The 25075-nt window shown below is 34.5% G+C and overlaps 1 protein-coding gene and 1 pseudogene across 1 annotated transcript in view; both read left to right on the top strand.

Moving 5' to 3' along the window:
* Positions 1–25075, top strand: part of IFT57 (intraflagellar transport 57) — a 49461-nt gene that overhangs the window by 12981 nt on the left and 11405 nt on the right. Inside the window, exon 6 of the mRNA XM_006905446.3 lies at positions 10960–11082. Within this exon, the coding sequence (XP_006905508.1) occupies positions 10960–11082 (123 nt within the window). The remainder of the gene's footprint in view (positions 1–10959; positions 11083–25075) is intronic.
* LOC112485223 lies at positions 23670–23785 on the top strand (annotated as a pseudogene).

Raw genomic sequence — 25075 nt, 5'->3', positions numbered from 1 at the left:
TAACATAGATTTAAGATTTTATATTTCATGCAGCAGGTGGACTCACAATGGAGAAGAAATATTAGTAAAGTTGAATGTGATGAATTCTTCACTAGAACAAGAATGATATATACTATCTATGAAATTGGTATACTAAATGTATATGTGACTATGCCAGCCCAGCAATGTATGGATTATAGCAATCCCTCTCTACCTGTGGTTTTGAAACAGATCCTTCTCTAGTCATTCTCTGTCCCCTCATTCTGCTTTATTTTTCTTCACATACTCTGGCATTGTATTAATTTCTGATTTGTTTATTGTCTATCTGAACCACTAGAATGCAAACTCCTCCAGACTGACAGCTTTTTTCAGTTTTTTACCTGTGCCTGGTGTATAGGAAGTGCTCAATATTGAAAAATATTGAATGAATACATGCATGAATGAATGCCATTTTATATTTTTAATTTTATAGGCAAATTTAATCTTTATGGAGAAAAATACTTCTCAACAATAATTGTTTCTTCTATGTACCTTCTACTTGTATTCCTTTCTTTCATTTAATGAAAGTACAGTCTAGGCCCTGAAAAGTGTGCTCTTAAGTATCATGATAATTCTAGAAAATGGGTATACACAAGCGTTCTCCTGAGATTTGTGGTAAGTGGAACAAGAGAAAACCTAAATGAAAAAGACATATATTGCAAATTGTGTTCTTTGGAAGTGGACACTGAGACAGAGTTTGGGGTACAAGAGGTTTATTATGAAAGGAAGTGGAAAGAAAGGATTGGGGCAAGAGAAAAGTCTATCTGTGATTCAGGACTGACAAAGCTTTGGCCAGCCTGGTGAAGGGCTCTGGAGCAACTGTTGGCCTGCTTTGCTCAGTAGCCGGAGGCAGGCTGCCCAGGGAAGGACATAGCCCCAGGCAAGGTGACTGCAGGTGGGGCAGAGCCTGAGGGAGCTGACAGCAGGAAGCTCTTTCCTGGCCACATTTCCTACAGTTGAGCAGCACACCTTTCCTTGAAAGGTGGCCTGATGATCCATCTTCCTATCACAACATATTTGAAGCCTGTAACTGCCAGTTTGAGAAATGGCCACTGTGTGGCCATTGACTAACTTTGAAATGTCTACCTAATAGGATTATGACACAACAGTATTGTTTCATGAACATTGAAAACAGTATTCTAAGAAAATGGTTCCTCCCATCAAAAATGAATGCTTACAATGATGAAATTGGTTTGTTTTAGAAGCAGGTGTTTTTCAGAACATGTATTTACTTTGAAGTTTAAAAAATATGTTTAAAGCCATTATTTCGTGTGCTTTCCCCCTCTAATTCTCTTACCCCAATTATGGTTTTGCCAAATGTCCTTTTCAAGAAGATAACTCCTACAATTAATGAAGAATTGCTCTGTCCTCCAAAGTTTCATTTGCAGGTTTGTTTTTTGGAATTCGGATAGAGCTTTTCTTAGAAGGAAAAAAATTTTGGATGGATATTAGGCTTTAAGGCCCACAAAGTTTTACAGTCTCTCTGTCCCTCTGATTCCCAGATGTTTTTGAAATCTGAAATTTAGCTAAAGCCTCCCTGAGAATGATCATGGAGGAGTACACTGGTGCTATATTCAAGTTCTGACAGTTGGGCAGGGCCCGTGATAGTTACGGGTGTAGTAATTCAGAGATGTGAGGTGTGGGAGCAGGGAAGGAAGTCTCTGGTGGCAGGGTGTTAGGGGGGTGTTCTGATCGTTTCTATTTCTAATCTGAATATGTCAGTTGGAAACTGCATGTTCCTGGTAGTGACACTGTAATTAAGAGTGGTCTTTGTAGCTCCCCTTCCATTCTGAAGCTCAGTAGAATCACAGCAACAGTGTTCTGGCAGCATAATGCAAATGTGTCATTCTCCTCCCCCAGTGAAAAAAAGATGGAAGGGAAGCTGCGCACTCTCTAAATTCTATTTTTAAATGCCCATCACTTCATTTCAAAACATTTTTTTAAACATGCCATAGATACCATTCTTCCTTGAGATGCTAAATTTGAGGTTTTAGAAACCAACTCCTGAGTTAGACAGCATAAAACCAACTATCTCAAAAGATTTAAACACAATTGGTTTTTAATTACTTAGCAAAAATTCATCGTACCAAGATGAGAGAATTTTTAGCTTAAAAAGCAAAAGCTGTAAGGAAGTGAAAATCTGGGCTTAGAATAAAAACTTCATTTCAGTTTTAAAGTATGATCGTGGTAAGTCTGCAATATTGTAATCAAAAAAGGGAAGAAGATGCATCTACTTTGGTTAATATCTTAAATATTTTAAATTTTCTTTATTTTACGTATAATTTACGGTTCTTAACAAAATGTCCTTTCTGAGTAATATAGGGGGAAAAATACTGTTCTATAGCATAACTTGCCCCATAAGTTACCACTGGTTCTGATTCCTGCTTGAAGAAAAGTTTTTTTTTTTCCTTCTTTCTTAAAATATTTGAATGTTAGTCCTACTATCTGTGTTGTGACTGTGAGAAGTCTGTTTCACAGGAGAAATCATTAAAATGCCATGTGTTTAAGTGTGATGAAATATAATATGACTGAATAAATGTTTTTATTTCTTTGGTAACTAGCACCACCTCATCAGTTTTACACCTGGAGGTGAACAGGAAATGTAGGTCAGAGGAAAAAGCCATACTCCTCACTGCTCAGAGGAGGCTCACATAGTTCTTGCTGGATATAAAAGAGTTTGCTTGATCTTTAGTGTAGTTTTGAATCTATACTTGAAATAGGAAAGATCCTTATTTTCATCCTGGTTTTATTGGGAGCCCAGCAAGAAGTAGGTTAAGGACTTTTCAAAGTCTCTTCCAAATCTGAGCCCATACCTTCAAGATAGATGCAGTGGAAATAGCAGCTATTGAGCAATCCTGACTATAACTCCAGGCATATACCCATAGTGACTTAACCTGTGATTGACTCTGCTTTCTTATCTATAAAATGGCAACACAATTCTTCCCAGGTTGTTTTGAGATTAATATAACCTAAGTTGTGGACAGCACCTAGTATGATGCTGGCATAGATTATGCATTTCTTATTTTATATAATGTTTCACCTTTCCTAGAGGTTGGGATTAGTTACCAACATTATGTGCTGTAGGAGAATAGAAAAAGCCCCAATATCTCAATACGAATCAGTTTCTAGACTGCCATGAGTATTTTTGAGTAAGAAGCTTATATAGGATATAAGTTATCAACTATCTTGCATTTTGATGTAAATTAGGAATGCCTGTTGATGTCATAGTTTTATTTTCATCATCTGTCACATGATTTATTATTGAAGGCCCACTAGACTAAATCTGCTGTCACATAAGGCCTCCTACAGAAATGACTAAGGGGAATTTGAGGAAAAGTAATACAAAGATTTTTTTCCAGCAATCATTTGAGAGCTGCCATTTTATAAATGAATAGTTATATTTTCTAAATCAACACTAATAGCAGATATTTATTACATAATTCAGCATATTAGTTGAGTACCTAAAATGTGTAGTTTTTTCAGTCCCCTATAAATCTATAATCTTTAAACCCACCCAGTCCTATCACTACTCACTTCTAGCAGTGTTAGTGCTTTGAATATCTGACTCATGATTCATTTTCATCCAGAACATCTAGTCAGTCACTGAGACCTTTGGATGCAATCTTTGAAATATCTCTCCTATTCATCCCTTCCACTGTCTTTCAAAGTCAGGTCCTCTTCACTTCTGTCTGGATTATGGAACACTAATATTCCAAATGGTTTTTGGTCCTTATCCTTTAATTCCACCCCTACCCTTTTTCAAAATATTTTTCACCATACTTCTCTATCTTACCAAAACATGACTGTTATCAAGCCATTCTGACTTCAGTAACTGATGTCTTTTCAATGCCTACAGGGTCATTTATATAGATTATAAAACAATAAGTTTTTGGTCTGACTTTCAAGACCCTTAGCAATTTGACAACTAGTCCACATAGCCAAATCTTATTTTCTTCTGCTGGAATAGATTTATTCCAGGTAAATGGGTCTTTTCATAGGTTTCCAAACACCTCACAAGCATATTTGCTCCCATCCTATCCCACCCATCCTTCCTCTTCTCTGTCTCTTATTTGAAATGCCTTCTCATCATCTCTCTGCTAGACTCATAAATGTTCAAGGTTCAACTCATATTTAACCTCCTAAGTGACATCTTCCTTTATCACTCCAACTCCATGTAATACTATGATCCACAAATTTATGACCCATAAATCTTAATAAAACATAATTAGAATGCTATTTTATGAGTATCTCTACTATTTTATTCCCTGTCCCTGGAATAGAACAGTACCTGAGCTAGATAAAGATCCGTTGGATAAATAATGTCATTGTATCTTGCTTTTGAGTCTTCTTTACCTGCCCTCTGGCTTAGAGGACAGTATTCACACTCCTCAGCCTAACTTCTAAGGTCTGTCACAATGTACTCAATGCTGTTTTTGTTCCTCAGTGTTCACCTTTCTAAGCCCCTGGTCACTCTTCTCATGATCTTCACTATGTTTGTTTGTTTATTTATTTATTTATTTAGTATTTTGACTTATGATGCTTCTCACTATAAACACGTGGCGTGTCTCTTTTCTGCCTATTTACATTCCATACATCTTTGTAGGGTTAATTTAAACCTCACATCACCATTAAAACACACTTCTGTCTATTCACACATCTAAAGCATTTACCACCTGTACTTGCTAGTTTTGGGAAGTTAATCAAACTTATAATTTTACCTGCTTTTATTGAAAACACTTGATTCTTTCCAAAAGTGAAATAAATTTGTAAATTTTTTAAATGAAAGCACAGAAAAGTACAAAGAGAAATGTGAAAATTTCCTCAGATCTCAGCATCCAGATATAAACATTTTATCCCTTTATGCATAATTCCTCTGAGGTTATGCAAGATGCTAATATTTGGTGAGTCTGGATGAATGGTATGTGGGAATTTTTTGTGCTATTTGTGTAATTTTTATGAGTCTGAAAAAAAATTACACACCGAAATAGGTTAATGAAGCAGTGCAGAATTCATAAAAGAATCCAAATAATACAAACATGTAGTAATAGTATACAAAGCAATGCAAATAAGTGGGGGGAAACTGTAATATTCAGTTTAGTGGTGATGGGATAACAGGCTATCCATTTGGAAAAAAAAGATTTCAGACCCATCCTCTCTACATGTACACCGTACTGTGGTGATTCTCAAGACAACTTAGTTCCCTTTTCCTTGACTCTTAAGACTACAAAATGAATCTTGACAGTTAATAGGACTTCCATGTCTCTCTCAGGTATATAAATTGAGCTCCTCAAATGTACTTGGGCACTGGGATATCCATGAAGTTGCCATCTCAAAGAAAAGAAGCCTTATAAAAATTCAAGCCTTAAAGAATTAAATTTATTTTGCATAATCTACAACAGCAAGATGTCTATGGTAGTTTCTTCATACATACTTCTTGGAGTACTTTCTTTTGGTTTTATTTTGAGAAAAGTAAATAACCAGAGATGATTTTACCTTAGCACTTAGGGTACATTCAAGTAGCTAAAGTAGTAGGAAAGGCAGGTTTTGATATATTAAACAGAAATAATATTGGAAGTTAAATTCACATTCAGAAATAATTTCAGATTTCTTATTGGAAAATTAAATTCATTTTGTGTGAATTTGGGGCTTTCTTTTTCCTTTTTTTATTTTTTATCTTTTTGCTTTATGGGAGCATATTATTCAAATCTCAGTTCACATAAGTAAAGATAAAATTTCTTTTGACAATGTTAAAATTGAACTTAAACTATTATGAACTTCATATATTTAAAGACAGGCTACCGTCTATTTCTTTTGATAGATTATAGGCAAGGTTTAATTTACTTATTCAGAACAAATGTGAAAATACTTTTAATATGGTATTAAACATTTTTCTTCATAGTAATAGTGTTAAATCATGTAAAACCTAATTTGAAAAGATAATAGTGAATCAAACTCATGATTTATGCTGCTTTAATCATGAAGAAGAATTGACTTGTAGAGACATGAAAAGATTTAACTCTCTGCCTTAAAGATAACCTGTTAAAGTCATTGAATTTTGAGGGAATGCTCTTCTTGATTGAAATAACTTGTTATTTATCCCTCTGTCTAGCTTTTCTTTTATTGATATATGGTAAAGAAAGAGGAACACTAGATGCCCTTAGGAGAAACCCTGTTTAATTCATGGTAATACCATATGTTTTACAGTTGGTACTTAGCTTCTTGGCCACCTGTCCTATCTTGAACAAAGCATCAGATGAGGAAAAATGAAAAAAAAGGTCTCTGAGCAAACAAAATAAGTATAACTTCTTTGATTTTTTTAAATTTTAATGAAGAGTCCTAACCTCATCCCGCCCTCTCCCGAGCTCTTACTCCCCCTCCGGCACCTCCCCCGCCCCACTCCCATATTCTTACTTTACCTAAATTGTAACAAGCAGTTTAGGAGGAGGAAGAGATATAACAGGCAGTCAAGGAGACATCCCAAGGTGATCCCTGGCATCTTGATAACAAGAGAAGCTACAAGAACACTTTAAAAACAGACATAGGAATGCAAAAAATTACAGCTATCTGGGATCATTTAGTGTGGGATCAGTCATATCCAGATTCTCAGTCTTGAGGGCATCGTTGTATTTTAGAATAATGCAATAAGAGACATCAAGAAAAGATTATGTTATGGTCAGTAAATGTCAGCCTTTACCAGGACCCAGGATCCAGTCTGACAGTGTTGCCTCATCCTCCTGAGAGGCAGAGATTTTGTCTTGGTAATTGAAGACTCAGGCACCTCCACTTGCTCTTGTTTCATCACTAGTTCAGTGTTGAGATTCTTCTGGCCCTCCCTCATTTCCCATTTTCACCTGAAAGTCTGTGAATTCAGTTTCTGCTCAGGCCCTTGGCCTAAGTTCCCTTGGCCAGACTCCCATCTGACTTGTGATTTCCCTGTAACTTCCAACTTGGGGTCTCCATTCTCAAGTAAATGTCTTTTTATGGATGCCTGAGCCTTGAGCTTCACTCTTGGATCTGCCCATGCGGCCATATATGTTTACTAGGCAAGGTGTTGATCAAGGGAAGTTTTGTAGTAATTGAGTTTTAGAAACACTGTCATATATGTGTACGTACATACACACACACACACACACACACACACACACACACAACACATAGTATTTCTTCACATGCTTAATCATTCCATTAATACTACCTGGGAAAAGATATTACTTACCAAAACAGGACTCTAAGCAGGCTAATAATACTGCATGTTTTATCCTTGGACTGACTTTGGTGGTTTACCCCACTATTTGATCCTAAGGTTGTTATGGAATGGTTTAGACTGTCATCTTCACTTCTTCCTTTGGCAGTTTTAGGGTCAGTTATCATCAGTTTCTTTTTCTCAGGACCAATTATTACCCCTATTAACTAGCCTCAGACTCTTCTTAATAGCCTGTAAACTCGTTGCAGGCATGGATTAAATCCTTTTATCTTTCCACATCGAGCACAGTGCCTAGATTCTTACCTTGCTTGTTGTGGTAGCTTAACAAATGGCTTATTGGTAAATTAATTAATTATAAATGAGACTTCTGGATAGCCTGTGTCTTATTGAGCTTCTAATTGTTTCTTCAGCAGCATGAACTGGAAAATGCAACTTCCCAAGAGCTATACTTTATCTTAGTTAATGTTGTTTCAGAAAGGGACTTTATCATGATGATATAAAATTTTGACTAAATGGAAACAACAGTTTATTTCTCTTTTACTAATAGTTCCATATAAAATAGCATTTGTTAAAAGGAGAAACAATTGGAAAGGAAAGGTTTTCTCAAAGTATTATAGCCAAGGCATGGTATAGAGTTTTTAAATGATTTATATGTCCTACATAGGGCTTATTCAGTTAATGTATCCAGTTATTAGGCATTAGGAATTTTTGAGTGAGGAACAAGGTTATGAAATAGATGTGCAAACATGGAAGTAGAAAGAGACTGTGTAGTTTAAATAAGTTAATGCTGCTCTACCAAGCTTAATGTTCTCTTTTTTGCCCTTTTTCCATTTAGTAACCGGGCCATTTCATTCAGTGTATTAACTATGGCTTAGGAGTGAGTGAAAACTTTTGAGCTGCTACACTAAAACGTTTTAGGACATTGAGAATAGGAGTTAGCAAATCATTACTTAAGAGAACAAAATAATAAACTAAGAAGGATAAATGCAACTTACTAAAGGACCCAATATAAAAACAAATAGTAGCTTATGCACTGGGATATCTTAATGCAGTGTTTGATCTCCAGGTACCTACTCTTAGATTCTGAGTCACATTCAAACAGGGCCATTGCTAATCCATTGCCCTTGTGAAAATATTTTTTTTAAAAAAATGCCATTCCTTGAGTAAAATTTTTGAATACATTATGCACAACTTGAACAGGTCTATGTTCAGGCTCAAAGAAAGTGGGAATGTGGATGAGTACATCTCTCTGGCCTAGTTTGGCGATTCTGTGCTTCACACTCTTGAAAGAAATGGAAGAAGGAAGGGTGGAAATGAGAGGATGGATTCGAGAGCATTGGCTCAGAGATTTAATCAGTAGCATTCGGCTTCAGTTCACCCAAATAGTGGTTCTGTAAATCAAACATTTTTAAATCAGCAACCAGAATTTCTACATTCTATTAAGAATCATGTAAAACTGATGCTGAGATGTTCCCCTTTGGCTCAGCCTGGCTCTGCGAGTTTGGGATATGAGGGTTTAAAACCCTGGTAGGAGCAAGCCTGTATATATACCTCACACACACCCCAAATGTCAGGGCTCATACCCATGGTAGTGCATACATCCTCCCATTCCACCCCTATCCCCATAAGTCTACCCTGTTTGGTATAGAAAATGAGCCAATCAGAATTGAACATCCTGGAGCCCAAGACAGGTACTAGGATGTGCCAGTGAATTGCAGTTACCTGGCTCCTCCAAGTATGCGCATTTTATGGATGCCAATGTAGAGTTATCTGATATAAGCTTTCCCTATGGCTTTAGGTTTCAACTGGGACACCCAGTATCTCTTCTTCTGCCATCACATACATTCTGATACAACTTCACACATGTCTGCTTTGTGAATACAGTAGCCTCTCCCTAGCTATGGTGCTCTTATGCTACCCTGGATTCAATTTACATAGACACACATAGCATTCTATTAAGTACACAAAATAATACAATGTTTCTATATTTAAATAAGCACTGTAAGGTTTAAAATAGAATCTTGAGCATTTTTACTTAAGAGTTTCCACATTTTACTTTTCTTAAATTAATGCTTATGTTTTAAAACTCTGGTTGTTTAAATAAAATGTAACTGAATAAATTCAGACTACATATTATAAAATGTAAAAGTATGTGTTAGTTACCCATCCTCTAGTTGTGTGGTTAAACTACATAGCCCCCTGAATTTCTGAACAAAAAGTAATATATGTTGCTTATAATGTTCCTAGTCTGTTCAGAACTCGTTAATATGAGCTAAAAGATAGGAGAGAGAGGCTTTCTTATGTCAGCAATGCCCAAAAGACTCAGTGGGGAGTGAGTTCAAAGACCCTAAAGACCCCAGGCTCCAAGCAAAATACAAATCCTGTACTTAGTGTTAGACTAGATCGGAAAGACTTCCCTAATGAGCTTTCACTTAAGAAATGTCTGTTAGTGACAGAAATTCACATTGAGAATATAATTTCACCATGAGATTGTTTGTATAGTCTTTTATTCTTAAATTTTGTATTATGGAATATTTCAAACATATACAAAATTAGAGAGAATATGATAATAAATCCTTATGCAACATTACTCAGTTTCAACAGCTAACATTTTGTCAGTCATGTTTCCTCTAAAACCTCCCTCCTTTCTTCGGCCCGTAGTTTTAAAGCAAATTTCAGACATCATGTCAGTTCACCTGTAAATATTTCAGCATTTAGCTCTAATTTATAAGGCCTATTTTTAAACATAATCACTATGATATTATCATACCTATATAATATAATTCCTTATAATACTCTTACATTCATATTTCCCTGATTGCCTCAAAAAAGTGACTTTTTACAGATCGTTTGTTCAAATTAGAACCCATATAAAGTTCATACATTGTGTGTGGGTGTCTATGTCTCTTGGGTTTCTTTTTTTATATTAATTTTTATATTTTCTCTTACATTTTCTTGTAATTTATCAAGGGAGCTTGAAAAGAAAAATTGCTACCAAAATTAATATGTTAGAATTTGCCCTTAAATCATTAATTTGTTCATTCTTTACATTTTCAGACTCCTATATAATGCTAAAATGTGAAGGTCTGAGAAAATGGGGCGGAGGGAGTTTCCTTTTTTATTCTAAAACAGGCATGAATTGATTTTATTATTCAACAGCAGAAACCAAATGCAGAAATTTGGTCCTACTCTATTTGAGTTCAAATGGTCTGTATTTAATCACATTTTTAAGCTACATTATTGTTTGACCTACCTAAAATATCACTTTAATTATGAATACAAAATCTATGAATAATGAACCCTTTGCTTCTGGCATCTTGTCTTTTTTGTCTTTCAGATTTGGAGTTTGTATTTCAGAATAGTGAATTCAAACTAAGGCAATGTTTTCTTACCAAACATGTATGTTTGTATCTCTTCTGCTGTTGCCAGTTAACATACATAAATGGCTTGTCCGTTGATAGTACTTCTCGTTTTCACTCTGATATCTCAAAAACATTATTCTTTGTAAATATAGTTGAATCATATATTTGCTTCTTTTTTAAAATACTTATTTTGCTGTTCTACCAGGTTGGTGCATTGTTTTCTTTCAACATAAATAGGACAGAAGAGAGTTTCTTCTGCCACTATAATTTTAACACTACCATGCTTGATATAAATTGTGTAGGGCTGCTAAAATGCCTCAAAATTTTACCACTTCTTTTTTTAAACTCGATCTTGTGATATCTTTCCTTTCTTAGGATATGAACGAGTCTGCCAAACAAGAAGATATTTTAGAATCCACAACAGATGCTGCGGAATGGAGTCTAGAAGTGGAACGTGTACTACCACAACTGAAAGTCACGATTAGGACCGACAATAAGGTAGAGAGGAAAGAACATATTTTGTGCAAATAGATTTTTATAAGGCAATTTCAGAGTCAAGGGTACTCCCATTATACCAGTCATTTAAGAAGAGTGTTGTGATCCAGTTTCCAGTGCTTTGTCTTTTTAGAGATTCAGTAAATTGTCATTGAGTGCATAGACAATGTAATATGGTCCAAAAAGCAACACTAGATCTTAGGCGAATCGTGACAGAAATTGGAATTCCAGGACTGTATACCAACCGAGTAGTGTTAGAAGATAGAATTCTGCTGAATGGCAAAACAGAAGACATCTAAAAGTTGCCTTATATAATCTATTCAGTGCATATGATTAAAAGTTAAATATTAAGAAAATAATCAAATTATATACAATAAGATTTAGAAATTAGGCCAAATGAACTGGCCCTTTTAATCAGGTTCTGTTTCCTTTTTACCTACAATTTATTAGTAAGAACTTTACAAATATATGGCTAGACAGTACTATTCTCATTAGGACTATAATACAGTAATCTTTACAAAAGGAGATAGAAAGACATCTAGAAATTAAAGAAATTAAAGGATTTTCATCCTTGGATGCTGGGAACAAGCCTCAGCATTATGGAGCAGGGTTCCAGGAAAGCATATCACTGGAAAGGTGGTCCTATATCTACCCCCAGAGTAGAAGCCCTTCAACAATAGCTATTTTCAGAGTGCCCTGGAAGCCAATTCATTCTTAGAGTGCCTGGGTTTGGGCTTGTAGAACTGTATCCTAGAGACAGTAAGAAGTAGCTAGACTCCTAGGGCAGTCCTAGAACAGGATAAGGACAGTAGAGGTCTTACTAGACTGAACAGCTGTCGAACAAACTTTATCTAAAGTAAATGGGCAAATCCTGTAGCATGTATACCATATATTTACCCAATCATTATGGAAGACAGCTATTATTTGCTACACTGGGGGTGAATTCATTGTTTCCATATCTCTTATTTATAAATACATATTAATAAGAATTTCTTCAGTGATTAGATAGATTTCTGCTGGAAGTCATAATTTGCAAAAATGTATTTTTTCTAAAAATCTCATTTCTCATTCTTTAGTTTTATCAAGACAGTCTCTTCATAAAATTAAAAATCACTATTATTGTGATTCTAGTTCGAATAACATGTTAAAATAATTGTGCGGTCGGGAACTCTCAAGAACATCTTAATCCCACAAGGAAGCAAGTTTAATTTGTTTACTCTCAAGCTAAGTAAACTCTTGAAATCAAACATCTCATTTAGAACCTCATAGGATCACAAGAGAGTGTTTTTTAAGCACGGTCATTGATTTCCGCATCGTAGAAATAACTGAATAAAGAAAAAAGAATAGAAATGTAACTGCTAACATGTATAGTTTTACAAAACTAAGTGCAGGACAAATTCTATTACAAACCAATATTTCAGTAATCAAAGAGAATCGATGTTTTCCTGTTTGGGGGAAGAATTAACCAGTTGAAAATTGGGCTCTCAGTCTCATGCCATACATTACCAGCCTTGATCTTATGAGAATATACTGTGCAAAATTAATTATACCATCACGTTTTACAGGCAGCGTTCCAAAATGTCAGATAAGGTTTTGCAGGGTTTTGTTTTGTTTTTAGCATTTTTTATAATATATGAATTTTTTTTTTAAATTTTATTTTATTATTAGTTTCAAGTATATAGAACATTGGTTAGACATTTATATAGTTTAGAAAACGATCCCCCTGATTGCTTTTTCTCTTCTCTGGCTCTCCCCCTAGTCATAATGCTAACTGCCGTGCTCCCCATTCCTGTGATCATCTCTCAGCTACTAATTTGTACTTCTTTAACCCATTCTTCCAGTCCTCCAACCCCGCTCCCCTCTGGCCATCACCAGATTGTCCTCTTATATTTGTGAGTCTGTTTTTGATTAGTTTGTTATTTTTGTTCCTTAGATTCTTTAGATTTTTGTGGTAAAAACATACTGACATAAAGTCGTATTTGATTGCTCATTCAGAATTCCTCTCCAGATCATTAGGTCTTTGTGCCTAGTATCTCACAAACTTTTCTTTCTTCAAAGTATTTCAGATGTAGCTAATGTTCAGCTTACTTAAAAAAATAAAATTACACATTGCTTTGAGAAATTAAGGGACTTATGAATAGATAAATGTTTTTTGTCTCAGAAATAAGAATAATCTGATTATGTATGAGGTTTATCATGGACTCATTATCCTTCATCAGAAGAGTCTGACCTCACCTTCATGGTAGATCCCATTCTTCCTCAAATCCTGACTCTACCAAAACCAAACACTCTCCTTTACTTTTGGCCAAAACAATACCTTTCACTCAACATAGGCCTTTTAGGATATTTAGAGATTTCAACTTTGTGTCTGAGGGGGAAAAAAAAGGAATTATTTTCAGAGTGATGTGTTTTGCTGATCACTGTTAGATTATTTTTTAATTAGTATAGATATGTGAGAGATAAATAAAGGACTTCAATTTTTAAATTCATTATAATTTTTAAATGATCTTGTGTTAGTAGTAAATAAGTCCCATATTTATCTGGCACTGATTCAAATGTTTGTTTTGCTTTTTTTTTCTCATAAGTTCAATTTATTTCTTGTATGCTTCCTAACAGGGATTTACAAAAAAAAGTAAATCTCCTTTTCTGTTCTTTTTGCATATGATAGTATGTATGCTTTGATGAGATTCTATCATATACCAGTATTTTATTTTGTATACTCTCGATAACAGGGTTCCCACCCCCCAGACCATGGACTGGTACCAGTCCGTGGCCTGTTAGGAAGGACACACAGCAGGAGGTGAGCAGCAGGAGAGGGAGCAAAGCTTTCATCTATACTTACAGCCGCTCTCCAGCACTAGCATCACTGCCTCAGTTCCACCTCAGATCATCAGGCATTAGATTATCATAGAACACCAGTGTCTGATACTAAAGAGGTTGTGGACCACTGCTCTATAAGGTTGTAATCGGGTTTTTATTGCTAGGCTAGTTTATCCTTATTTCTGGCAGCACTTGTTACTGTTTGCAGTTCTCAAAGAATGCATCTTGTACTTTTATTCTTCCCTTCCTTTTTTTTTCTGTTATTTCTCTTTCTCTTTTCTGCTGTGTTTTTATTTCTTTTGTATTGTTCTTTATTAGACCAAGAGTGCTCACTGGTGTTACATGACCACTCTGATGGAATTTAAAATTAAGAGCAAATGTCTGTGATTATAATCAGACTAGAATTACATCTGTAACTAGTTAAGAATTATCCTAATCTGAGTCTTTAAAATACAATTTTGTTTTTAAAATAATAATAATAATGAAGCAATATTTCAAAGGGAGGGGGGCAGGCAGAATGCTGTGAATTAGAGGGTAGCGATCACACATTTAGTCCTACTATCAATTCGTAACTTACTGAGCCAAAATTTCAAAATATTAGTGGAACTCTCATAGCCATAAAGACCCAAAGAAGTTGAAGCCTATCTCACACACTTCCCCTTGGCAACCGAAATTTATATTTACACCACTTACTAGTTGTGTAATCCAGGGCATCTGTAAAATAGGACTAATTATATTACCTTACCTTTTCCTCATCTGTAAAATAGGACTAATTATATTACTTACCTCACAGAGTTGTAAAGTACCAAGAACAGTGTCTGACACATAATAAATGGCTAATAAATGTTAAGTTTTGTTACGTTACAATATTATTATGGTAATATTGTTTTCTGCTGTAGTCCTCTTTTGTTCAGTACCTATATCAGTATTCAGAAAGAATTTACAAAATTTCTACACTGATGCTTCTGTCATTTAAGGGAATATTTATGAATATCAGCCTTATAGTCTTACATGTGGATATAACCAGATTCATTTAAGTATCACTTTGGTAAACTTTCCTAGTTTTTTTCCCAGGTGAAGGTATATATAATAATTTGATAATAATATAATAACTAACATTTACTAAGTGTTACTGTGTGTCAAGTGATTTTCTTAGCACTTCACATATATTAACTCATTTAATCCTTCCCATTGCACTATGAGATGTAGGTACCTTTTATTACAGATGAGGAAACTGAAATAGAGAAACTAAGTAACTTGCCTTTGCCTAGTAAATTACAGATGTGATACTTAAATCTACAATCCAGGCTCTTATCTGTTTGATTAATGACAATATAGCATACTGGTTAAAAGCACTAATTTTGAATCCTCTTTGCTTGAATACAAATCCTGGCTCTAACTCTTATTAGCTGTTTGACCCTGTGGGCAAGTTATTCAACCACTCTGTCCCTCAGTTTCCTCCTCTATAAAATGGAGTTCATTATAAAATCTACCTCAAAGGGTTATTAAAAGGATTAAATGATTTACTATATCTAAAGCATTTAGAATTATGCCAGAAGAATTACTTAAACTATTTTGACCACTATTTCTGTGTACTTACATATATACAGTTGAGATTATACATTTTTTAACAAAACACCATGAGCATTTCCACATATTTTTAAAAATTATAAACCAAAACTTTAGTTGGCTGTCCGTAGTGCTGGAAAACTACCATCAGTGTCCAACTGAGTGCCAGGCAGCAGATATGGCTTGGCCAAGCTCAGCAGTTTGGGGTCAAAGCACAAGGTCTAGGATCTGGGTAGAGGAGTGATAGGACAGAGTCATGCAAGAACTGGTAGTTAGAATACAGGCAAGCATATGGACCATTAAGATCTGAGGGCACAGACCAATAGCGAGAAATGGAGTCTGCCAATGAGTCATTTTAGAGAAACAAGTAGTTGCTGAAGGTGGAAGTCCAGTTGAAAGGCAAAACACATAGAGCAGGAAGCAGAAATTAAAATTAAAAGAAAATTAGATTTAGAAATGTTATGTAATTACTCATTGCTGCAAGAGTATACCGTCAAAACAGCCTACCGGCTGTATCTGCTATTACCTTTTTTCAGCTTTTGAGAGGGTCTCTTCTTCAGAGTCCTGACAGTTATCAAAGGATAATACTTTCCTCTATGATTGAAATATTTTAAACTCCATAACAGTATTTTATTTTAACTTTTAAGTGAATCAGTCGACAGTTCCTAATTTGAATAATAATAGTAGTTGAAACAGAGCTGCCAAAGAATTCTGCCTGTCTCATTTTTCTGGGGTAATAGAAAATGTAGATAGATAGTCATATAGATTTCATTTTTTGTATTTTTGATTAATTTTGAATAAATACTTAATGCTGTTTCTTGAGAAAAATTATTCTCTACATTTATTTATTTATTTTTTTACTATAAAAAGGAAGCCTTTATTTGACTTTGTGGAAATAATTGGAGACCACTTAAATGAGAACAAGCAAAGGCTACTTGTAGCCAGCCACCATCACTTACATTTGCCAGAGACTCAAAGGCAGGCAGGAGAATTTAAAAGATTTATAGTGGGGAAAAAAGGGAAGGCTTCAGATATGTTCAGATATGACTGGACATTGGATGTGGTCTATCTTAGAAGCAGGGCCTCCTATGTGTTTGGTCAGGGGAGGATATTTGGCTTTGTCTGATTGGTTCTACATTGGAAGTGGTAGTGAAGGGACAGAAGAAATGGGGAAGCTGACAGTTATTAAATCCTGACCATTTGGGGCCCATTGCTAGAGTTTGGCTTCCTGGACTAGTTGCTGCAGCTTGTGGGTCAGAATTCTATTTTGTTTAATGGTCTGACCATTATCTGTTGTTCATTTGTATACAGTCACGTGCCACATGACGATGTTTCAGTCAATGACGGATTACATACACAATGGTGGTTGCGTAAGATTACAATAGAACTGAAAAATTCCTATCACCTAGTGACGTCATAGCTGTCATTAATAGAGAGGAATGCTCATGGTTCATTATCTTCTTACAAGCAAATATATGATGAAAAAAATAAACAAAGCAAACCACCGTGGACGTATTTCTGAAAGAGTGACACCTCCTCAAGAAGAGCCTCAGGCAGTTCCTTCAGGAAGTATTCCAAAAGAATGCAGTTATCATAGGAGATGACAGCTCCATGTGTTTACTACCCCTAAAAACCTTCCAGTGGGACAAGATGAAAAGGTGTAAGACAGTGATATTGATGATCCTGACCTTGTGTATAGGCCTAAGCTAATGTGTATGTTTCTTAGTTTTTAGCAAAAAAAATAATTTTTTTAAATTAAAAACAGAAGCTTATAGAACAAAGATTTTTATAAAGAAATTTTTATAGCTGTACAATGTGTTTGTGTTTTAAGCTAAGTGTTATTACAAAAATTGAAAAGTTAAATAATCAAAGTTTAAAAGGTTACAATAAGCTAAGGTTAATTTTTTATAAATAAAAATATTTTTATAAGTTTAGTGTAGCCTAAGTGTACAGTATTTATACAGTGGCCTATAAAACAGTATGTTTTTTACACCAGCAGCAGCCTCATACATCTTGTGAATGCCTGTCTTGATTGCATCATCTTCTGTTTTCTTGATTTAATCCCATATTGTTTTATAAATTTAGTGTAGATTAAGTGTACAGTGTTCATAAAGTCTACAATGGTGGACAGTAATGTCCTGGACCTTTACGATCACTCATCACTCACTCACTGACTTAACCAGAGCAACTTCCAGTCCTGCAAGGTCCATTCATGGTAAAGGCCCTATACAGGTGTACCTTTTTTTATTTTTTTATACCATATTTTTACTGTACCTTTCCTGTTTAGACATGATGCAAATACCATTGCTATAGTTGCCATATCCAGTACAGTAACATGCATACAGGCTTGTAACCTAGGAGCAATAGTCCATACCATATAACCTAGGTGTGTAGTAGGCTGTACCATCTAGGTTTGTGTAAGTATATTCTATGATGTTTGCACAAAGATGAAATCTCATAACAACACGTTTCTTAGCACATATCCCTGTCATTAAGCAAACACACGACTGTATTCAGTCTCACAACTTCATTCATTGAACCGAGGGAAAATGATTTGTTAAAATGATCAATCTTATTAGTCTTTACCAGAATGATTTTTTTCATGTCAAGGGTTTTTACCATAATAGAAACCAAGTAAACAATAATATTTATTCCTCTTTCCCAGAAATGAGTAGAAAGTGTGAAATCAGTTTTCAGCTAAACTTTATATAGGCCCTTTTCTTCAATCAGTATTTATTCCTAAAAGGTTGTATATTATAATAATATTAGGTATTTAATGCAATGAGCAAATGTTCTATCATGCTTTAATACCCTGTGGATATTGTAATTAAAATTTTGATTAATAACTTAAATAGATTTTTTCCCCAAATTTTAACTAAATGTTTCCTGCTTTATTATTATAAAAGATAGTTAGCTAGGTACTGCCTTCATTTCACCAAAAAGTCTCTAGTCATTATGTAAATCTTTAGGTTCATTATAAAGGATTTTGATAGAGTTTTTTTTTAAGCTTTGGAAGCATGTGTTTCTAATTATTTCAAGCCTTTGATTCACTGAACTGCTTTTTATACATCCTTACTTATTCTTCAGTGTCTGACTTTCTCCGACTGCAATTGTAAAAAGTACCTTAAACTTTAAATTTCAACTCCAAGCAATTGGATTTTGTTTTAACATAAATAAACCATACGGGTGTTGCCTTGGGTGATTCACAGCAGGAAACCTTTTGGGAAGTGTCGTGCTAAGGATAGAATCATTGCAATAGTCTTGAGCCTTTGGGCTTTCTAGTCACTTTCAGAGCTAAAACCTAAGAGGGAGGAGAAAGGCCTTCATTAATCAGCAGATGGAATTTCATTTAAATGAACCTGAGGGACCACAAAATTGCTCTATTAGATCTAAGTCTCTTCAAATTGGAAGCCAAATCCTGAGATGTGTACAGTGGTAGGCTTTTTCTGTTTACTATTGTAGACAAATCTGTATCTGGAAACAATAGAGGGCATTTTTCTTATTTCAGAGCAGTGGAGAGAGTAACTTGCTTTGTGTTTGGATGCAGTGTAAGAAGTGTTAGTAAAATTTAGCTTTCTAAATATTTCTGACCTGTAAGGATTTATAAATTGTTATAGTTAGGAATAAAGAGCATTTCTTAAGACTTGAACTTTGGTTGTTGCATAGGCTATATTGATAGGATTCTTGTATCCATGAGCAAAAAAGTATAATATATTCTGTGGGCTAGAATACAGGAATATATTTTATATATATATTAGTCATTAAAATGAGATTCTGCTGGTTATATGAATAATGGAGAAACTACATTTATAATTCTCATAGTTTTTTGGTAGACCTTTTGTCAAAAATATTCACATAATTAAAAAAAAAATAAGGCACCAGATTTTTAAAAATCAACTTTTACAATTACCAGTAACACATGTAAATACAGGTGGCAATGAGTTGGTCTGCATGAGGCTCCATGCAGGAGTAATAGGTCCAATTACTGTCATAAATGTTTGTAATTGTATCTATTGCTTCCAGGCAATAAATGCTTTTTAATATAGTAAGGCCATAAATGTACATGCTGCTGTTGTTTAAACAAAATACAATTTTCAACAAATTTATCCTTGAAACACCTGCTATAATCAAAAAGAGGTGAATGCTATCAAAATAAACTGCCTAAATTAACTAGACATGCATTTTTAGAGCAGCCTGCGTGATTACTCAACTGCCACATCTCTCAGAGAATGAGGGAAAATATTCACTGATGGACTTGTACAAGCAAGCTTTCTTTAAAGGAGACTGCACAAAAAAAATTATTTTGGATTTTTGTATTATTTTAAAAATACAATGTTATTTTGTGGACTTAAAGTTGTATTCACAAGGTCAACTGGTTTTTTTTCCCCTTTTTGACATTTAGGTCATGAACAGATAATCAGGGTTTTGGGAAAGAATACTATGCTTAAAATTGTACATGAAAAATACTGCAAAGGGGTGGAGAAAACCCCAGCCATCCTTAAGAAACTGGAAAAGATTTTTAGCTGCTTCTGTTAGTCTTGTTGAACATTTAGGATACTCTGTATTTATAGACAGTTGATGATGCCTTCCTTCCCTATTTACCCTAAGTGTGATAAATGTTTCACCTGGATCAGAGAGAGGTTTCATTTATGCCCAGAAAAAATAGGAGAACAAGTGTTTGTGCTTCAGAGATTATTATCAGCTCCAACTAAAGAGCATCAACAGTAGTAGCAGATTTTAAGGAAATAACTAATAAAGTCTGCATGTTACATATATACTGCAGTAGGAAGTTACTAATGCCTCACGGCAAATATACCTTGAATAGACATTTGTGATTGAGAGCAGAGAATTAATACATATTGATTATAATTAAAATTTCTAGACTACCTAAATATTTCATTATTGCAAAGTATGATTTAATGTTTCTTTTAAATTACTTAATAGAAAATGTGAATTGAAGCAAAAACAATTTGTCTTGTGGACCTCCCTATAAAATGTACTTTTTAATTGGCTTGATTCATTTTTCCGATCAATGATATTAGAGTAGTTCTCACTATCACTGTGTTTTATTACAGATTTCTTAGTATTTGGACAGATTTTACTCCCATAGTCTTTATTCCATTATATTTGATTGTTTCCTTATGCCAAGGTAACAATTTGTGTTTTTTTTGGCTTTTCGCATACACAGACGACTTTACTTATTTTTTCAGTTTTTGTTGTTTTTTTTTTTTGAATATGAGAGCAAAGTTTTGATTAGTAGATTCTTAAAGTTGAGAGGGACTGTCAAGGTCATCCCTTCCAACTATCCACCATGGTTACTCAGTATCCTATGGAATAACTATATCCTGATTTGGCCTAAGAGTATTCCTGCATTCCCAGAAGGAGGGACCCCATTCGTTCCCTGTCTGCCTTGCCAAATCTGGGCTTGTAACTTTATCTAAAGTCCGGAAACCCTCACTCAGAAGATTCGTGGTCATATAAAAGGGGTGTGGTTGGAGTAAGCATGAATAAGTCTAAATAAATGTATGAAAATGCTTTAGTAACAGCTGATAGTCAGTAAAGGTAGTCAGCACATTTTAGAAATATAATTATTTAACAAAGTATTTTATTTGGAAATTATGAATCTCCATTCTCAGTTCAGTTACAAGCAAGTGTAAGAACACTGTGATTGTTATGAGAGCTTTTGCTTACCCTCTGTGCATATTGTCTTCTTTTTTTCTACAAGAGGAATATCTAGAAAGCAAGAACTTTCTTGAGAAAACACATATTTCCAGTAATCATGATTCCTAACACCCCCTGCAATAAATACGCATATAACACATACCACACACACATATTCAACTTTTCTTAAGTTGTATGTTCAGTTCTTTGAATGCTTATAAAGAAAAATCATGCTTTCACACTACAAGGGTGTACCACAGAAGACTTTAACCTGCTGGCAATAAAAGAAAAATGTCCCATTTAAAAATTCAGGGAAGCCACAATCTGTAAATATTCCACAACCTGATAGGCATTTTTCATTAAGAAAGTAATTCAGTCTCATGAAAAAGTTATTTAATTTAATGGACATCTCACTCTCTCACACACACAATCACACACACGCAAATACATGCACAAATGTGAGCAGTAATGAAGATGAAAATTAACAAAAGAAGAGATTGCAAAACTGCTCGTGCGAAGTGACAGAAAGAGAATACAGATAACGTTCTGTTACTAGGAAAGGGAATGATCTCGTGGAGGAGGAAAACGTGTGCCACTCATATCCTTGCAGAAAGCAGGATAAATTATCAACCTGTCCCAAAAATATTTGCTAGTGACCTTAGACATACACGACTCCTATCAAGTTATCTTCTCTGCTTCTTCCACCAAACCTGATTTCCTGCCCTCAGATTTCCAAAGAATTTTATCATTGACCCACCCATGGGTAGGATGGATATTAAGCATGTCACAGAAACATTAGTGTTCCGTATTGAAATCTTGAGAGCGATCGTTCTTGGACTGCAGCTCACTTTTGGCACTACCTCTCTACCACTGCAGCTACAGTTATAATTTGAATTACTAAGTTTCTCTCCCTGTGGATGAAACAGAGATCAACTCCTCAGATCCCTTTATAAGCAAGGACTTGCTGTCTAGCCACAAAGACTATGGTCAGGTTAGTAGACAACTTCCAGCTATATGTTTCTACAGTGGCAAAGAGTTGCCTAACCCAAGGTCATGCATATCCTTCCAGCGTAGCCCACATCTGGGCTTATGGGAGTCATTTCTATAAAGTTGGAGGCTATTATAAATATTGCTGCTTTGAAAATTCTTATATGTATCTTTTGGTAAACATATGTGCACATTTCTACTGGAATTTCTACAAGGAGTGGAATCGCTAGGTCATAATGTATATATATGTTCAGCTTTAGCAGACCCTGCCAAATAGTTTTTGAAAATATTTATACAAATTTATACTCTTCTCAGGAGTGTGTGAAAGTTCCATTTGCTCCACATGTTTATTAACATTCAGTATTGTTTTTTTAGTCATCATAGTAGATATGTTGTGACATTTCATTGTCATTTTAATTCGCATTTCCCTGATTACCAGTGAAGTTGAGCCCCTTTCCATATGTTTATTTGGCATTTGGATATCCTCTTCTGCTATTGAGTTAATCCGCTTTTTCTTTTGATTATAGAAGTTCTTTATATATCTTGGGTGTGGGTCCTTTGTCTGATATATGTATTGTAAATATTTACTCATTAACTTATTTTTTCACTCTTATTGGTGTATTATGATAAACAGTGGCTTAATTTTAATGTACTCAAAATGATCTTTTTTAAGGGAGGAGTATTGCTAATATATATGTTTTATTTAAGAATCTTTGTTTACCCCAATGTTATGAATATATTCTCCTATGTTTTCTTTTTGAATCTTTATTGTTTTACTTTTTGCATTGAGATTTGCAATGCATCTGACTTTGATTCTTATATATGGTATGAAGTAGAACTTAAGGTTTATTTGGTTTTCATAAGTATATGCAACTGACCCAGTTTATCAAAAAGGTGATCCTTTCACCAGGGCACTGTTTTGTCATAAAAAGCAAGAATGTATGTGTGAGTCTGTATTTGGACTCTATTTTATTACATTGGTCTATTTGTTGTATTTCGATGCTATTCAGTATGGTACTTTTAGATTTTATTTTCTCTTTATCTGTTGCTTATATATAAAAATGCAATTCTCCGTGTGTGTGTGTGTGTGTGTGTGTGTGTGTGTACATACACACATCTCCAGCAAATTTGCTAAATTCACTTATTCATTCTAACCATAGACCTTTGGATTCTGTTGCATTTTTTGTTTGTATAATTATGTCATCTGCAAATAACAACAGTCTTCTTTCTTTCTTTATAAGCTTTATTCCTTTTATTTCTTATCTGATATACTGGTTAAGAAGTCTATGCTGGATATAAATGGCATTAGCAAGGGAAAAAGCTTTCAGAATTTCAATTTTACCATTAAGTTTGATGTTAGTTTTATGATTTTTATAACTATTCTTTAATAGATTCAGTAACCTCCCTTTTGTTCATAGTTTGCTAAGAGTTATTATTATGAATGGATGTTAAATTTTTCAAATGATGATGTGGTTCCATAGTGTAGTGGTTAGCACGTCTGCTTTATATGCAGAAGGTCCTGGGTTCATGCCCCAGTGGAGCAATGGTCCATGGTCTACAGCCATGCCACTCTGAACAAGCCCAATGTCTGATCTTGGAAGCTAAGCAGGGTCAGTCCTGGTTAGTACTTGGATGGGAGACCACTTAGGAAGACCAGGTGCTGTAGGCATAAATAATAATAAATAATAAATTTTTTTTAAAAAAGGAAAATTTTTCAAATGACTTTTTTTCTTCACCTGTTGTGGTGATCATATGATTTACTTTCTTTTTTTCTCACTTCTTGTGGTGGATTATATTGACTGATTTTTGAGTAACCTTACATTTTGTAATAAATGCAACTTAATCCTGATATATTAGCCTTTATATTTTACTGAAACCAATTTGTTGATATTTTATTAAGGATTTTTATATCTATGTTTGTAAAACGTATTGATCTGTAATTCTTGTTTTTTAGATGTCTTTGTCACTTTTCAGTGTAATGCTATGCGGACCTTATAAAACAAGTTAGCAGTTGCTCTCCCTTTTTTTCTGTTCTCTGTTAGAGTTTATATAAAGTTATTATTTCTTTCTTGAATATTTGAGAAAATTCACTGATGATGCTATCAGGGTCCAGCTATTTTTTTGAGAAAGTTTTTAATTACATGTTTATCTTAAAATGTTTTAAATTCATTTTTATTACATAATTGATATATAAATACATTGTTATAAAAATGCAAATATTACAGATAAAACTAAGGTGTTCCTTTAGCCATCACTACCTTAAAAATTTTAATTATACTTTGCTACATTTCATTAGGGAAATGGTATGATATAGCAAATTTGGGCTCTACCATAGTTTTGCCTATGTGAACCTGGACAGTCTACTTAAAAGTAGGTCAATTCCTCATCTTAGTATAGTTTTTAAGAGAATTATGTGATGATGTATGGAAAGTACTTCTTAGCTTAGTGTCTGATATATACTAAGCATTCCTGAAAATTAATACTGAAGTTGTTATCACACTTAAAAAGATCTCAGAATGGATGTGACTATTGGGGGACTACTCTATAACCAAGGCAGGAACTAGAAAAGGTTTCTGGTAGCCAAAATAGATATCACAAAAAGTATGTACTTAAAGCTCATGCATATTATTTATAGGAGAGTACTCATATATAAATCCTTCTTTGGAACTTATGTATACTTGTTTTAGAGATTATTCTAACAAGGTTGACTATCCAGATTGTTCATCCACAGAAGATTAGACATGGCAGACCTCCTGTAGTATCTATGCTTTAGCAAAACAGCCGAACTAAGAAACATTTATTTAATGTGCAAGCTTGAACTTGGGAGTTGTCAGTTTCTCATGCTCCTTATTGAAACTGGGTGACAAAGTAGGAAAATGAATGAGGCAGCTTGTGTAATGGAAAATCTGTGAGAGAAAGAGCACTGGGTTTCCTATTTATTTTGTGATTGACAGTGGAA

Source organism: Pteropus alecto, unplaced genomic scaffold (genome assembly GCF_000325575.1).
Source record: "Pteropus alecto unplaced genomic scaffold, ASM32557v1 scaffold270, whole genome shotgun sequence".
Lineage (NCBI taxonomy): Eukaryota > Metazoa > Chordata > Mammalia > Chiroptera > Pteropodidae > Pteropus > Pteropus alecto.
Note: the sequence above shows the minus strand (reverse complement) of the source record. Positions and strands in the feature narration are given on the sequence as shown.